This window comes from Spea bombifrons, chromosome 7 (genome assembly GCF_027358695.1).
Source record: "Spea bombifrons isolate aSpeBom1 chromosome 7, aSpeBom1.2.pri, whole genome shotgun sequence".
NCBI classification, from domain to species: Eukaryota; Metazoa; Chordata; class Amphibia; order Anura; family Pelobatidae; genus Spea; species Spea bombifrons.
In genome coordinates, this window is record NC_071093.1 from 45,390,543 (window position 1) to 45,406,528 (window position 15,986).

General features: G+C 51.1%; 1 protein-coding gene across 1 annotated transcript; it reads left to right on the forward strand.

Annotated features, from left to right (window-relative positions):
• The first annotated feature begins 800 nt into the window (after positions 1-800).
• Positions 801-15,653, forward strand: WDR90 (WD repeat domain 90). Its single transcript, XM_053471895.1, has 43 exons — positions 801-865; positions 1,528-1,619; positions 1,874-2,050; positions 2,178-2,316; positions 2,697-2,867; positions 3,034-3,157; positions 3,371-3,441; positions 3,642-3,745; positions 3,998-4,183; positions 4,323-4,376; positions 4,452-4,520; positions 4,702-4,812; positions 5,193-5,338; positions 5,463-5,520; positions 5,678-5,796; positions 5,879-6,040; positions 6,213-6,343; positions 6,522-6,638; positions 6,734-6,969; positions 7,161-7,300; positions 7,441-7,571; positions 7,680-7,810; positions 7,979-8,140; positions 8,375-8,503; positions 8,942-9,075; positions 9,412-9,452; positions 9,538-9,672; positions 9,824-10,003; positions 10,168-10,256; positions 10,393-10,495; positions 10,648-10,769; positions 11,157-11,316; positions 11,424-11,614; positions 11,764-11,932; positions 12,029-12,140; positions 12,259-12,430; positions 12,612-12,734; positions 13,272-13,452; positions 13,539-13,669; positions 13,847-13,990; positions 14,253-14,372; positions 14,581-14,665; positions 15,180-15,653. The coding sequence occupies exons 1-43, from the start codon at positions 856-858 to the stop codon at positions 15,335-15,337; spliced, it is 5,520 nt and encodes a 1,839-aa protein (XP_053327870.1). The 5' UTR covers positions 801-855; the 3' UTR covers positions 15,338-15,653.
• The last annotated feature ends 333 nt before the right edge of the window (positions 15,654-15,986 follow it).

Genomic DNA, 15,986 nt, shown 5'->3' on the forward strand with positions numbered 1-15,986 from the left:
ATTACTATGGAATAAAAAAAAAACAGAGCTGCATACGGTATCGTCGGTGACAGAAAGCGGGTTTTATCTCATTTTGTTCCAATAAACTCCCTTTTTCTGCAGACCTGGAGCCGCCGTTGCTGTCAGTCATGTGATATTTTGGGTGAATTTCCCGGCTCAAACCCCACACTGAGCTGATGCTTTATGGCGATGCTAATGAAGCCCGTTCCTCCATAGACTTCCATTAGTCACAGTGTCTGCTGGGTGATTAAGACTGAGCCATTCTATTGTTTCCCACAGGCAGTATGATAAGGAGTCGGGGTGTTTAATAGATCGGGGGTCAGATAACAGAGCGAGAATCATACAAACGGCTGATATGCAGCTGCCTGAAAAGATTATATTTGGGGGCAAAAACTACACGGTTCTGAAGATTTTAATAAAAATGATAGTTCCTTTTTAAACTGTTTGAGGAACTGAACACATCGATGCGCAGCGCTGTAGGGGCGTGTCAGCTGCATCCCGTTACTAAGCAACGAGCTATGGGCGGATCCCATAACGGCACATGAGTTCTAAACCCCTGAGTTTGCTGGAATAATCGCCAAAGCTTCTTTGGAATATTTATTTCGAATCATAAGGCTAATGCCGGTTATATTGAGGATAAAGGTCGTTATAGTTTAAGTAACGAGCCCCACTAGAATGAAGATCCTGTCCATTTTCGCTCTTGTGTTTGGAACTTCATGCTAGGAAGTTTACATCATAATTCTGCGCCTCTGTCTCCAGGGGGCGGACCTGACGCTTATTTGGTTGCTATGTGTCGTCACGGGGAGAGGGAAGCAGTTGGTAGCGGCGGGAGGATTGAGCTGCGGACGGGGAGACATGGCTGGAGGTACCTGGGGCAGGGGTGATGATATGATAATACTGAGGGGGCATTACTGCGATATAAGCGGGCAGCATGTAGGGTGTTATTACTGGGGAGCGGCTGAGGAATATTACCTAGAAAAGGGGGCATTAACTGGGAAAGAGCAGGTAGGTAGTATTACCTGGGGGCAGCTGGGAGAGGGCTATTCCTTGGGGCCAGCCGGTATACGGGTATTCCTTGGGGGCAGCTGGGAGAGGGCTATTATTACTTGGGGGCAGCTGGGAGAGGGCTATTATTACTTGGGGGCAGCTGGGAGAGGGGTATTGTGGATAACACGTAAGGGGTATTGGGGAGCTGCTGAGGTTATTAGTTAAAGGCAGCAGGTAGGGGTATTGATTGGGGGTAACAGGTGGAGGGGGGCAGTGCTGGGGCACAAAAGCTGGGGGGGGTAGTACCTGGGGCAACAGCAACTGCATTTTTACCAGCAGTCCAGTTCATGATTCTAGGGCATGGAGTGTGAGATGTCATGTAGTGTGGACACATATATGACATCATGGCGGGCTCACTGTGTTAACATGGGTTGCAATGTGCGTAGCCCCTGCGGAGTTGCCTTTTTCACTGTCCTTGGCAGTCCTGGCAAATCCGGGGCCGTTGGTAGTTATGTAATGGCTTATCTCTGTGTCCCCCAGTGTGGCAGCACCCGTTTGTGAACGTCTTTAAACACGTGCGTCTGGAGGAATGGAAGAAATCGAGCAAGGAGGGAGATGTCACCAGCGTCATGGTAACCGCGTGATGGCATGCAGCGGCATCTAGAGCGCAAACGGCACGCGGGTGTAACCCGGGGCAGATAATGATCGGAAAAGGCTCTATTCATTCTCTTTATTATATACCCCCGTATATATATATATATATATATATATATATATCTATATATATATATATATATATATATATATCGCCTCCGGTGACCATACTGCAGGAGTGTATCAGGCTCTGTCCTGCTTTAGTCTTAGATGTTCTCTCTCTTGCCTCCAGGACAAGACCTTGAAGTGCACCGTATACAGGGTCCGGGGCTCCATTCCAGCCGGAAACTACATCCAGCTGCCCAAAACCAGCTCGCAGTCTCTGGGGCTGACGGGCCGGTACCTGTACGTGCTGTTCAGGCCGCTGCCGGGGAAGCACTTTGTGGTGCACGCTGATGTCGGTGCGGAGGTAAGACAGAGCGGCCCCTGATACTGAGCAGTAATGGCGGCCCCACAGGCTGTCGCGTTGCCCAGAGTTCTCCCGTTCTGGCTTCTGGTAAATAAATAACTTTTCCACATTTTTTTTTTCTTTTTAGAACGGCCAGAGTATCCGCATCTCCTTCTCCAATCTCTTCAAGGAGTTCAAGTCCACGGCCACTTGGCTGCAGTTCCCCTTTGTCTGCGGCGCAGTAAAGGGGTCTGTGTACGACAGCACGGCGCAGTCCGCACGGCAGGGTGAGATACGCTGGACCGCGTTCCTTACCCGGGAAATGCTGTTCTATTATTTAACATAATAAGAAAAAGTAGACTTCCATTAAATAGAGCTCTTTCCTTAAAAGTGGAAAACTCATGTTGGTTAAAGACCCAGCAGAAGTGGTAGAGGGTAATACAGTGAGGGGATTAAACAGGCATGAGATAGACATACGGCTCCTGAATCTAAGACAAGACCAACAATTTTGGTTTGAGTCCCTACGGCAGGAGAAAAGGGGCGACTATGTGGGCAGAATAGGCCTGATGTGCCAGCAAATTCTTAATTTAATCCAAATGGTGCGGTTAGTAAATAAGATACTTGATGCAGATGTGTAACAAAGTATTAAATTTCTTTCTGTTTACAGATCTGGTGGGTCCGGCCCCCTCGGGCTCTCGGTGGACCTGTCTTCTCTTGGACTTAAAGTTCATCCTGTCTACGTATCTAAGTCGGAACTACAGCCACCTGAGGAGCATCAAACTCTGCTCTAACCTTCTGGTGAAGAACCTGGTGACCAGCGATCTGCTCTTCAACCCCGGTGAGATCCTGTATGCTCTCCTGTGTGCGGAGCACAGGGCTTATCCTGACCCCCCACACTACTCAACAGTATAGCTGGACAGCCTGTGGCTCATAGGGGATCTTTAAAGTCATAGAGTCCACCATTCGAGGCAGACCTAATCGCCTGTTCACTTGTCTGATTTCAGAGGTGTCCTTCAACGAGGCTCGTCAGGCCAAGAGCCTGTCTCACGGGGTGTCCCCCATGCCTCGAGAGATGGCTTTCCCAGTACCCAAAGGAGAGAAGTGGCACGATCTGTATGACTTCATAAGGTGGGTAACCAGATTATTATATTATCTCTTAAGCAGCATGTTCTGTTTGCCGTCTGGAAGTCGTTCATAGTCTAGAAACGGTGTTGTCTTGTAACTTTTTGGACTACGTTCTCGGTTTAAGATCAGATTTGGTGAATAGATGAGACCGGGTAATATGGATAAATGATGCTGAGGTCTATCGTCGAGTCCCTTACCTTATTGTATTTCCTTCAGCTTTCCGTCAGACGGCTCCAAACTCCCGTATGACTCCATCCAAAAAGGACAGTCCAGCCGAACAGAACCCGGTGAGACCTGAATCTGTCATCTTCTGCTGTCCTTCCATGTGCACCCACCATGCGCTGCCGTGCTCCGCGCGTCTCCTCGTCTCTTCGTTCTTTCATAGGCTGCCGTTAGCACCTCCAGGGATTGTCCTCTCTTCTCTTTGCTTTCTCTGTCCGAGGAGGGTTACTAACTGGTTGTTTTTCTTTCCTCGCATGATCCTCAGGAGCCTCTCGTAGCCCTTCCCGGGAACACTCGCAACCGGTTACCGTCAGCAAACCGGTAAAGGACAGAGTGTCTCTCATCCAGCAGATAACGTCGCCCCGTCCGGTGAGATGACCTCGCTGTTTATTGCTTTTGTTTGATATATAGGACATATTTCCCAGTGAATCGTTGTAACGAAGGAAGAAAAAACTGGGGGAGGGGACGCAATATCCAAAAATATAAAAACATTTTTTTTTATTGAAATATCTTTACTATTTCATGCGCGTCTTTTGTAACTATTTCCACATCGGTTCTCAGTATCTTTTTATTTTTTTATTTTTTGGCAAATGGTCCATTTTTTATATATTTTTGTTTCAGATGCCCCGACACGTTCCTCTGCGGACAGACTCGATCCCCGAGCGTTTTCTGTCTTTGCGTTCGAGGACGGAAGAGGAAGAAGAGTCTCTGAGTGAGAGCAACGTGGAGGATGACGGCGGAGTCCATGTGTACGCACACAAGGGCCGGAAAGTCACCGTCCACCGGAGCGGCAAACAGTCTGAGCGAGTGAGTGGGTCAGCAGGGAGCGAAGCGGGAGGATGTGATGTCATAGATACAAACAAACTTATAGAGGTAACATATAATAAATTATATATCCGCCATGACTTCCCGCTTACGTGGAGCATTTCTGTTGTGTCTCTCCCAGGTTTGCACTGATTCTAACAGACCGCAGGCTTTATCAGCCATTCACGGCAACCAGGTGAGTCTGTTGTGGAGAGACGCTTCCAGGCAGAGACTTCAGGAAATGGTTCTAACGCTCGCTCTTATATTCCAGACGCTGCATCCGGATCCTATCCTGACCCTTCGTAAAATTATTGGTTTTGGAGGCTGCACTGAACGTTGTGTGAGTACCATGCGATACATACTACATACATACTACATAGTCCCTGCATGCACGCACACTCTAATCTCGCTGCCGTCTCTGCATGCACGCACACTCTAATCTCACTGCCGTCTCTGCATGCACGCACACTCTAATCTCGCTGCAGTCTGTTTATCCACCGCTCTCGTCTTCTCTCCTGTAGGCCCTCTGGACTCACACCGGCTGCTCCGTGGTGTATCCGTGCCACGCCGTCATTGTGGTTCTTACGGTGAAGAGTGGCGAGCAGAGGTTTCTCCTGGGTCACACTGATAAGGTAATTGGGGGCTTTACTGATGTCTCCTTGATATAAAACCCCACGAGGCAGGACATGTCAGCCCATGGAACTGACCAACAAAAACAACTTCATCAATACACACAGCAGACATGCGCGTACGTCGTACTAACACTAAGCCTGTTCCTTTATCAGATCCCTTCCTTCTGTATTAATTGAGTGCTTTCAATAAACAGCCGATCGGGATTTAGGCGCATGCTCGTAGGGGACTGATTGGGTAGAACAGGTTGGGTGTCGGAGTGAGGAGCCGCTTGTAAGCCGACGTAATTTCCGTGACTTTCCTCTGTTAGTGTTGTTAGTCTGGGTTGGGGCAGGAGGTTCCTCACACCTGTGTTAATGCAGATTAATTCTCCTTCATCCAGGTTTCTTCTCTGGCTTTTAACGGCTCCTGTACCCTGCTGGCCTCGGCCCAAACCGGCCCTCTCAGTATGGTCCGGCTCTGGAACTTTCAGAAGGGGAGCTGTTTGGCGATGTTCAGAACTCACGCTCACTCCGTCTCCTGCCTCAGGTCAGTGCTGGGCGATGGGAGAGCAAAACGTCCAGCTCTCCATGCGCGTCCCGCCGTCTCCTTTTATCCGTTTTGTTCAGTTTGCGTTACGGCTCTAGAAGCGCTAAATCAGAGTCTCTTTCAGTCTCTCGCACAGCGGATCCGTTTTATGTGGCGTCGGCAAAGACGGACATGGGAAAAACGTAAGTACGGGCGCAGCGGATGAACCCAGAAGGTTCTTTTCTGCCATGAAATTCTCTGTGTTTGTCGGTGAATGTTTTTTGATGACGTTTATGTTCAAAAAGCTCGCGTAATAAAATGTGATGTCATTATGTGCTTTAATGTTTAATCCGCGGACAGCTGGTGGTCGTGTGGAACACCTCGCAGGCCAGCCGCGGTGGGGAGGTTGTCGCCTTGGCCAAAGCTCATACCGAAGTGGACATCCACACGATGAAGATCACCTTCTTTGACGACACGAGGTATCCTGATCGTGGATTAACCGTTAATAGGTTTTCTTTTTAAGCATCTCGGGGGGCTGATAACTCTCCCCGTTTTCCACAGGATGGTCTCGTGCGGCCGGAGCAATGTGCGTCTCTGGCGGCTGCGCGGAGGGTCTCTGCGCTCCTGCCCTGTGAACCTCGGGGAGTATAACCACTTGGAGTTCTCCGATCTGGCTTTCGAGGTCGGACACAGTCCTGAGAGAGAGATCGAGGACCGCACGCTGTGAGTTTAATGTGGGGGCTCACAGACCTGGTATAGATGGCATAGGACCGAGGTTCTAGCAGCAGCTACATGTGGTCTATGCCCGGTCCATGGTGTGTTAGAGACCCGGGGGGGGGGGAATACCATCAGGTCATCATCCGACCCGCTCATGCAATGTCCTCCTCCTCCGCAGCTACGTGTGCAGCCTCAGCGGTCACATCTTGGAAATCGACTATAAGAACATGTCTCTCAGCAACGTGCGGCGCGTTCAGCCGAGTCAGCAGCGGCACAGCGAGCGCAGGGAGAAGCAGACGCTCCGTTCAGGTGAGGGGGGCTCCATCCGCTATCCTGTTTAATGCTGCCTGCCGGCCCTGTAGACGCTTTGTCGGAAGCCTAGACATAGCGGGTGATGTTTCTTTGGTCTATTAAGACCCGGCATCCTCGCAAGTGCTTCTTCTGAATAAAGAGCGTTCTTCTTTTTCTCTCCTTTTTTCTCGTCCAGGTCCCGGCATCGCTGTCAGCAGCCTTAGTATCTCTGCCACGTTTTATGCCACTGGCTCTGAGGATGGCCACCTAAGGCTGTGGCCGTTGGACTTTTCGGGGGTCTTCCTTGAGGCGGGTGAGACATTAGCTTGACGCGTGCGCTGTGAAGGGGGCCTGTGAGCTGTGTGATATAAAACGGGGTGTCCCGTGTAACCTTTGATGTATTTGCAGAACATGAAGGTCCGGTGAGCTGCGTTTCCATCAGCCCCGACGGTCTGCAGGTCCTGTCCTGCACCTCAAGTGGTGAATTGGGGGTCCTGGATGTCCCTTCTCGGGGGTACCTCACATTGATGCGCTCACACACAGACTCCCTGCTGGCCTTCTCTTACCACCCTATCCATGCGCAGCTGGCCACGGTGTCCTCTGACAATACCATACGGATCTGGGACATGCATTCCCTGCAGCAGGTGCGTGTCCGTGCGTGCGTGTGGTCAGTCACGTGTCTCTCCATCTAGCCAATTGGGGGATCTTATACGGGTTACATGGGCTCATTCACCAATACCAAGCAGCAATGGGTAAATTCGGACACTGGAATTATGGGAAAGATCCCAGCGGGTTTTAATCACTAATGTGCCTTTCTTTGTTTTTTTCTCTGCAGCTTTATGACTTCACCGCCAGCGGGGAGACTCCTTGTGCCGTGTCTTTCCACCCCGTATGGCGGGCCCTGGCGTGTGGCTTTAGCACTGGGGTGGTGAGGTTTTTTGACCTGGAGTCCACAGCTCTGCAGGCAGAACACAAGTAGGTATAAGAGCGGCCGTGCGTTGCGCATGCATGTGGAGCTGCGCTAATATTTTCTCTGCTTTGGATAGGGTGTGAGGGTCGTGTCTTGGCTCGTTCCTTTGCCCCGTATAATCTGACTCCTCTCGCTACTCATACAGGCAACACCGAGGGGCAATCGTCGGCCTTCTCTTCTCTCCCGACGGGACCCTGATGTACAGCTCGTGCTCTCTGGGCTCCCTGGCGCTGTACAGCATCTCGCGTACGGAGCAGCATGTGGTGCGGGTGCTGGGTGAGTATAAAGGGACCCGTGGGCCCTTACCCGTGAGATAACGGTCCCTTTAAGAACCCTCCGTCGCCGATAGAGACCGACTTCATTGCCCTGTTTTGTGTGATGCAGGCAATGTCGTTTGCAAGGACGCAGACAGGGGCCCCCAGGCCTTGGCCCTCAGCACAGATGGGCGTCTCCTGGCCTTCGTTGGACCCTCGGAGTACACCGTGACCATCATGGACGCCCGTTCGCTGGATGAGGTATCCAGTTTGCCATCGTTGTCCAGAATGTGTGGCTTCTTGTAACATTGTGGCCGTCTAGGCTAATAAAATATGGTGGTCGTTTCAATGTTTTCCACCTAATCTCACAGCGTTTAGTACTTCCTCCCCTCGTTTTCTTTCCCTTTTAACCCTCGGCGTTTGTTTCAGCTTCTGCGCGTAGACGTGAGTATCCTGGATCTGGACAGCACTAAGCTGGACTCCGCCGCGGGGCTCGTGTTCAGCCCGCGTCCCCCAAACCACCTGCTGGTGGCAACCACCGGGAACAAGATCCTTTGGCTGGACTCCAGGACCGGGCGACTCGTGAAAGAAGTGAGTTCATTAGCGCTTCAGTTACTGTCCAACCGAACGGGACAAATGCAGGGTATCCATGGTAACGCTCTTGTCTGATTTCAGGATTTAGATAATTTTTTTCCTTCCCAATTTTATAATGTCGTATAAATACATACTGTATGCAGCCTGCGGATAGTAACCGGCATTAAAGAACCCGGGGGGGGGGGTTATCCACAGGGTCCAATACGTCTGATCTGTTCTTGTACCCCCCAGGTAGCCCAGGTCCAGAAGCAGCACTGCTCCTCGCTGGCAGTGAGTCGGGACCTCCGTTACCTGCTCACGGCTGGAGAGAGGGTCATTAAGGTGTGGGACCACCAGCAGGCCGGATCCACTCGCCCCCAGGTGATATGATAAGGAAAAGCATCTGCTTCGTGTGATTCCCGGAGTGGTTTTAGTTTTCACCCCCTTTTTTTTTTTTTTTTTTGTTTTTTTTTTTTGTGCTGGCCCCCCCCCCCAAACTGGCCATTGCTTCTTCCATATTTGTTCCAACTCTCAGCTCTTCTCTCTTGTTTCAAAAGAGGAGAAACTAGAGGGTCAGCGGCTTAGATGGGTGGACAAAAGTTTTACTTCATTGAGTGGGTGGTAGATAAGTGGAGCAGCCATCCAGCGGAAGTGGTAGAGGGTAATACAGCGAGGGTATTAAACATGCATGGGATAGACATACGGCTCCTGAATCTAAGACGAGACCAACGACTGATTAAGGTTTGAGTCTTTACAGCGGGAGAAACGGGCGACTCCACGGGGGCCGGATGTGTTTTAACCTGAATGTTGTGTCCTCAGGCGTTCATCGGTCACTCCGAGGCTGTGCGGCGGGTGGATTTCTCCCCGGACCAGCAGTGCGTGATCAGCGCCGGAGATGCCGTTTTTATTTGGGATTTTGAAGCTGCTCCTGACCCGGAGGATCTGGTCACAGAGTAAGAGTTTGGAGCGACGTTCTGCAGGGAACCCCAGCAAACTTTGGGGTCCGTTCATTAAGTTTGCAGGAGAGTCGAACATTTCACCTTATGAAGTGCTGACCCCGGGGAGCCCCTCTTGCATGGAGGGGTGAGCTGGCCCTGTATAATGTATTATCTAATGAGTGCCTTATTTATACATTATGAAGGGCTTGTGTAGCCTTATTTAAGGGGAAGTTCACCGAGGTTTGCCCCCTAACAACTGAGTAATTGGGGGTGCAGTTCTCCTAGACCCCCAAGTCTTTTAAGTTAAGACACTGGTAGTAAATAACTGTTTGTGTTATTTTTCTCCCCCAGCCCCGCTGCGGCTCTTCCTCGCGCCCTCCACTCCAGCGCCGGTAAGTGAACGGTAATGAAATAGTCCGTAACGGAGCCGCCCGCACGTAATCTGTTATCACCCAAAACTCGGCTTCCGTCCTGCAGCAGAGAACGGCGCCGAGCAGGGGAGAGACTCCACGTTTATCGCTAGCGGGATGCCTCGCCGCGCAGCCCCGCGGCCCTGCGTCTTGTCGCCTCCCCGCCTGGATATCAGCCCCGTGAGGAGCGAGGATCGCGCAGGTGAGGAGAGGAGTTATTTTGTGTGGGTCGTGGGTTATGAGGGGGATCGTGGAAGGGAACGGGACTCTGTGTGAGACGGAGGGGAAGGAGGGCGATCCGGTGCGCATCACACGGCCGTTTAATTTATGTTCCGTCTGCTTCTTTTTCCCAGAGGATGTCGCGTCGGAGTCTGATGTGGACAGCTTGGAGGCTCGAGCCGCGCAGGAAGAATCCCGAGTATGCGAGCCGAGCGAAGCTGCCTCGGTAAAGAGCGACGGACACTCATCTTTGGTTATCATAGAGTGTCAGCCCAACAGGACCAAACTTCCCTGGGTGACAAAGAGCAAGGAAGGTAAATAAAAGCAGGCTGAAAGAACTTGGCCAGACCCCTCGGCGCTGCCAGACCCCTGGGAAGCTCCATCCTAGCACCGGCTTCCATCTTCCCTTAGCTACTTAGAACAGAGACGTCGCTCAGCGTGTTGGATGCCCCCCGGTTCAGTTCACTCTCTTTTTCAGGAAAAGCAGGACCCCCTCTCCTGAGCCCACCGCGTCCCGATGCCTACATTCACTTCAACGCTCGATTCAAAGCCTCCGGTCCAGCCAAGGTAAGACAAGCCGTCTGTCCGTCTGTCCTCTGACTGCCACAGCAGATAAAGATCCCTAAATAATAATAATCACCTGGTGCTTCAAAGTCTTTGAAATCCTCGGGGTAAATATATCGTGTGATCTGTCTTTGTCCAGGGGCTTTGCCAGCCGCCCGTGGGCCAGGAGATCCTGACGCTGAAAGCTGTGATTGGTTATAACGGGAACGGCCGGGGGAACATGGTGTGGAATCCGGACACAGGTATTGTTGTTGGTGGTCTTTTCCCTTAAATAATGAAGTGCCACCCTCTGCGCAGTCTGGGGTAACCGCTGGGAGATTGCCCCCGCAGACGGGGGGGGTCACGCGGATCTGTTACCCGTGTCGGTTGCCTGACCCGTGTGTTTCCGGAGCAGGTTTTTTCGCGTACACGTGCGGCTGCGTCATCGTAGTGGAAGATCTGCACTCCGGATCACAGCAGCACTGGCTCGGTCACCCCGAGGAGATCTCCACCCTGGCGCTTGCCAATGATGCCCTGGTAAGTACTCCACGTTCTAGTCATCTGGGCATGGAGATGCCGTGAGATCATAAAGCTTCAGCGTACACTCATTCGCTATAACCCTGGAATATATATGTATATATGTGTGCGTGTGTATATATATATGTGTGTGTGTGTGTGTGTATATATATATATATATATATATATATATATATATATATATATATATATATATATATATATATATATATATATATATATATATATATATATATATATATATATATATATATATATAGCACCTCTAGTTGCTGTAATGGCAGCTGCGCCTCCAGATTTAACCCCCTTTTTCAGGAGAAGGATGCAGATAAGAGGATATGCCCCCTAACCTTCATATTCCGTTTTCCCCATGTTTTTTCTCCCCAGGTCCTGGCTTCTGCCTCTGGCGCAGGCGACGGTTCTTCCCTGTGTCAGATCCGAATATGGGACACTCAGGATGGTTCGTGCGTAAAGATCCTGCAGCATCACGTGGCGGAGGTCCAGGCCATGAGATTCTCCCGCGACGACCGCCTGCTCGTTACTGTCGGTCGGTATTCACTATCGTGCACAATGAGAGAGCCATTTCAGCACAGTGTATAAATATCCAAAGCAGTGTTCCTTCATTTTGACTCTTTTTTTTTTGTTTCCCCGCAGGAGACTACCGCGATGGCGGGCTCGCTCTGTGGAGCACCGCGTCATACGAGCTGCTGGCAAACAGCCGCCTGAGCGAGCCGGTCCACGCCACGGCCTTTAATCCTGCGCATGCTGGTAGCTTTGCATGCGTTGGCTCGAGGGGCGTGAGTTTCTGGAGGATAGACGAGCTGGGATCTGGTACTCAGTTGAAGGTGAGTGCTGTGGAATAATCTTACTCATTGAAAATCACTTTGATAGTAATATCTGGGTGCCAAAGAACTCTGGGACCTGTTATGCTTTTGTTATTCCCCCCCCCATCCTGCGTTTTCTTTGATCTGCCTGTTTTTCCTCCCCCTTCCAGGTGTTTAGAGCCACGGTCCCGGATGACGTTGGCGCCGCAGAACTGACGTCCATCGCCTATAATGCCACCTCGGTGCTGTACGCCGGCTGCAGCACGGGACAAGTGTGCGTGTGGGACGCCCAGACCCACCGGTGCTTCATGACCTGGGAGGCAGACCAGGGGGAGATCGGTGAGCGGCGGCTCTGAAGTAGATGTTAAAAAAAAAAAAAATAATAATAATAAAAAAAAGTGAATTTCCTGAACTCTTTATCTTTTCTCTGAAAAGGTGTTTTGCGGTGTAAAGGAAACAAGCTGCTGACCGGTAGCAACACGCGGAAAATACGGCTGTGGTCGGTGGCCGCCGTGCAGGAACTGAGAGACCGAGGATCTGCGGCCAGGTCTGAGCCCCCATCAGGATGATAATTCCACCCGTTCATACGTGAAGCGTGACCGCAGACCGCGGCGCCGTATGATCAGGCCATTTAAACATGCCTGCCTCTCTTCTCTTGCGTTTAGCTCCAGCTCAGTCCTCATGGAGCACGAGATGACCCTGGACGGCGCCGTCATCAGCGCGACATTCGACGATGCCCTGGACATGGGAATCGTGGGCACCACGGCTGGCACTTTGTGGTACATAAACTGGGTGGAGAACACCAGTATTCGGCTAATCAGCGGCCACAGAAACAAGGTAAAAAACAAGAAAACCGATATAGTGGATATCAGCCCAAGAGAAAATTGAAGCTTTACATGATGCCTGATAAAAAAAAAAGATGAAATCTGAAGAAGAGACCTCTGAGGTCCCGAAAGCTTGAAACTAATGAACAGAACCCTGAAACTAACAAATCTCTTATTTTCTTTGTCTCGTGAAGGTGACGGACGTGGCGGTGGGTCCCGGGGAGAATCATTGTGCTACGTGCGGGGAGGACGGCAGCGTGCGAGTCTGGTCGCTCCACAGCTTTGAGCTCCTTCTTCAGTTCCAAGTCCTCAACCAGGTAATGCGGGGGGCTGCTGCGTATCGTTCCTCAACCAGGTAATGCGGGGGGCTGCTGCGTATCGTTCCTCCTGCAGGTAATGCGGGGGGGGCTGCGTATCGTTCCTCCTGCAGGTAATGCGGGGGGGGGCTGCGTATCGTTCCTCCTGCAGGTAATGCGGGGGGCTGCTGCGTATCGTTCCTCCTGCAGGTAATGCGGGGGGCTGCTGCGTATCGTTCCTCCTGCAGGTAATGCGGGGGGCTGCTGCGTATCGTTCCTCCTGCAGGTAATGCGGGGGGCTGCTGCGTATCGTTCCTCCTGCAGGTAATGCGGGGGGCTGCTGCGTATCGTTCCTCCTGCAGGTAATGCGGGGGGCTGCTGCGTATCGTTCCTCCTGCAGGTAATGCGGGGGGCTGCTGCGTATCGTTCCTCCTGCAGGTAATGCGGGGGGCTGCTGCGTATCGTTCCTCCTGCAGGTAATGCGGGGGGGGGCTGCTGCGTATCGTTCCTCCTGCAGGTAATGCAGTAATGATTCCGTGATCTCCGTGTCTCCCGCAGAGCTGCTTGTGTGTGACCTGGAGTCCAGCACCAGTATCCAGCTTCCTGAAGGACAAGCAACATATTGCTGCCGGGTACAGCGACGGGACGATCCGCATCTTCAGCGTGTCCAGTACCGAGATGGAGATGAAAATACACCCGCACCCCTGTGCCGTGACCTCCATCGCCTACTCGGGTACAGGTGAGGAGCGTGTCTGACCTTGGAGGGGTGGGGGGGGAATGGGGTATCGCGTGTCCTGGAGATTATATCGTTTGCTGTCTGCGCAGGCGAGGTGCTGCTCTCCGGTGGGAAGGACGGTCTGATCGCCATCAACAGCCCGCGGACAGGAATGACCATACGAGTGCTGAGCGATCACAAAGGATCTCCCATCACGTCCGTGGAATGCAGCCGCAGGAAGGTGAGAGACGGCTCCGGTGCGTCTTCTACATCCAAGAAGGAGACCGACGTTCCCCCAGGGACCTGAGCCTGTGATTTGGGCGGCACTAGCTTTATAAATCGGGGTGCAGCCAGCTGATTGGACACTGCTTTGCGACCCCCCCCATATCATGTAACATACAGGCTTCCTCTGTTATAGGCGGACGAGCTGGGCCTGGGTGCAGGGGAGCTGTGGCTGGCGGCCAGCGCGGACAGACGCGTTTCCGTGTGGGCGTCCGACTGGGCTAAGGATAAATGTGAGCTTCTGGATTGGCTGACCTTCCCAGCGCCCGACGGCGATGATGTAAGTAACGGCTGCCCTTTAACCGGTAACAGCTGCGACAAGCTTTGTGTGAGGGGTATAGGGCTGACATCGGTGGGGCACAGGGGCAAATTGTCACAGCAGGGCATGGTCAAAATCGTGTGGGTATCCAATGCATGTGGGTAGGACCAGATTAAACCCCTCCTGTTTTTCAGTCATGTTGGTAATAGTCTGATGCCAATTGGCTAATGAAAGTTTTACGCAGTGACCAATTGCATCTGCTAACAAAGTCCCCCCCCCACAGGAGCAGGACTCGGCCGTGCCCAGCCTGGCAGCTTTTTGCCCGTGGCTGCCTGGCACAGTAGTCTATACCGGATTCGGCATCGACAAGGAAGTCCTCTTCTACGGTCTGGTCCAGAAACAGGTATTCAGCGTCAAGAAACGGTTTGTGATACGGAGCGAGCCTCTCGCTGGGGGTGGCGAGGCAGCCCCGGCACTTTAAGACCGGCGGCCGCTGGCTGGATCCACGTGGGGCTGCAGAACCCGGGAGCTGTGATGTCATGCGCAGAACCCGAGAGCTATGATGTCATACGATGTTTTCTCTGATGCCTAATAATAATAATATGTCTCAGGTGGTGTTGAAGATTCCGCTCTCCCATTTTGCGACGTCTCTCGCCCTCTCTCCTGCCTCGTCACACTTGGCCCTCGGCAGCAATGGTAAGTCTGATATGCCGCCTTTAGTATGATTGCCCCTCCCTCTTCATAGACCCCACCCACTCTGGAGGAAGCTGATAAGTCGCGGCTAAAAAGGAGGATCTGCCACTCCAGGCGCTGTAAAAATAATAATAATAAAAAAAGCAATAATTCTGGGTGAAAATGTGTGGGTTTTTTTTAATGAGCCAGAAGTCCTGAAAGATTCAAAAGCTACCGTAACACAAAGCCCTCGGGTAATAAAGATCGTTCCGAAAACCGGAGGAGACGCGTCAAAAACAGCCAAATCGTTACAGATCTTAAATGATAAAAAAACAGCACTTTCTTAAACATAAGAGTTTCTTAAGATTTGTAAAAAAATCTGTATTTTCTGTATTTCTTCGTGGACCTCAAAACAGAATCGTTTTGTTTTTGTATTCGTTGCTAAAAAGCATTCCAGCATCATTATAAGGGGGGGGGGGATATATTTTTTTTTTACACATTTGGCATTTTTTTTGCCTGTTTATCTCCATCTTTACAGAGCGTGTCCTGCGCGTCGTGGACTCCTCCGCGGGGACCCAGCAGGACTTCGCGAGCCACGATGACCGCGTACATCTCTGCCGAGTATCTCCTTCAGGGAAGCTCCTCTTCTCAGCCTCCTATAACCAAGTCCTGGTTTGGGACATTCAGAACTCCTGAAGCTGCGCATGCTCGGGGCACCCAGATGATTGGAGTGTCCGTGGCTCGCGGGGTACAGCTCCGCACCTCCCGAACCCTCAACATGCCGACAGCTGCTGGGGACTCTTGGCCGGCTGTGCTTCTTGGGAGTAGTAGTCCCCAGCCACTCTGTGTCCCCCTGCCTTTGTGTAAATATATTATTTATGTGTTCGGCTCGATGTATTTATCTTTTTAATGATTGTGATCACCAGTTACAGTTTCCATAAATCCAAATATATTTTAATGGTTTCTTTTGTAATATGTTGTTTTTAATAAAGTTTTAACTTGTTTAAATCCGCTTTATTGGTTTAATAAAACAATTTAAATTCTTTATATATATATATAAATATACGTGATCTGCTTTAGAGAAAGACACCGCAGTCTCCCTTTACGTGATCCCGCGTAAAGAATACAGACAGCGCACGTTACCTATGGATACGATAAGGTGCATATACACCAGGGTACATTATCTATACGTTACAGATCTATAGGATGTACGAGAGGCGGATAGCTGGCGGGATCTCCTTTTTGGCAGTTGGGGGCTTTAATGTAAATGTATGTATAAGTGTGTGTATATGTATATGTATGTGTGTGTATGTAGATTGTGTATATACATAGATGTACTTGTCCA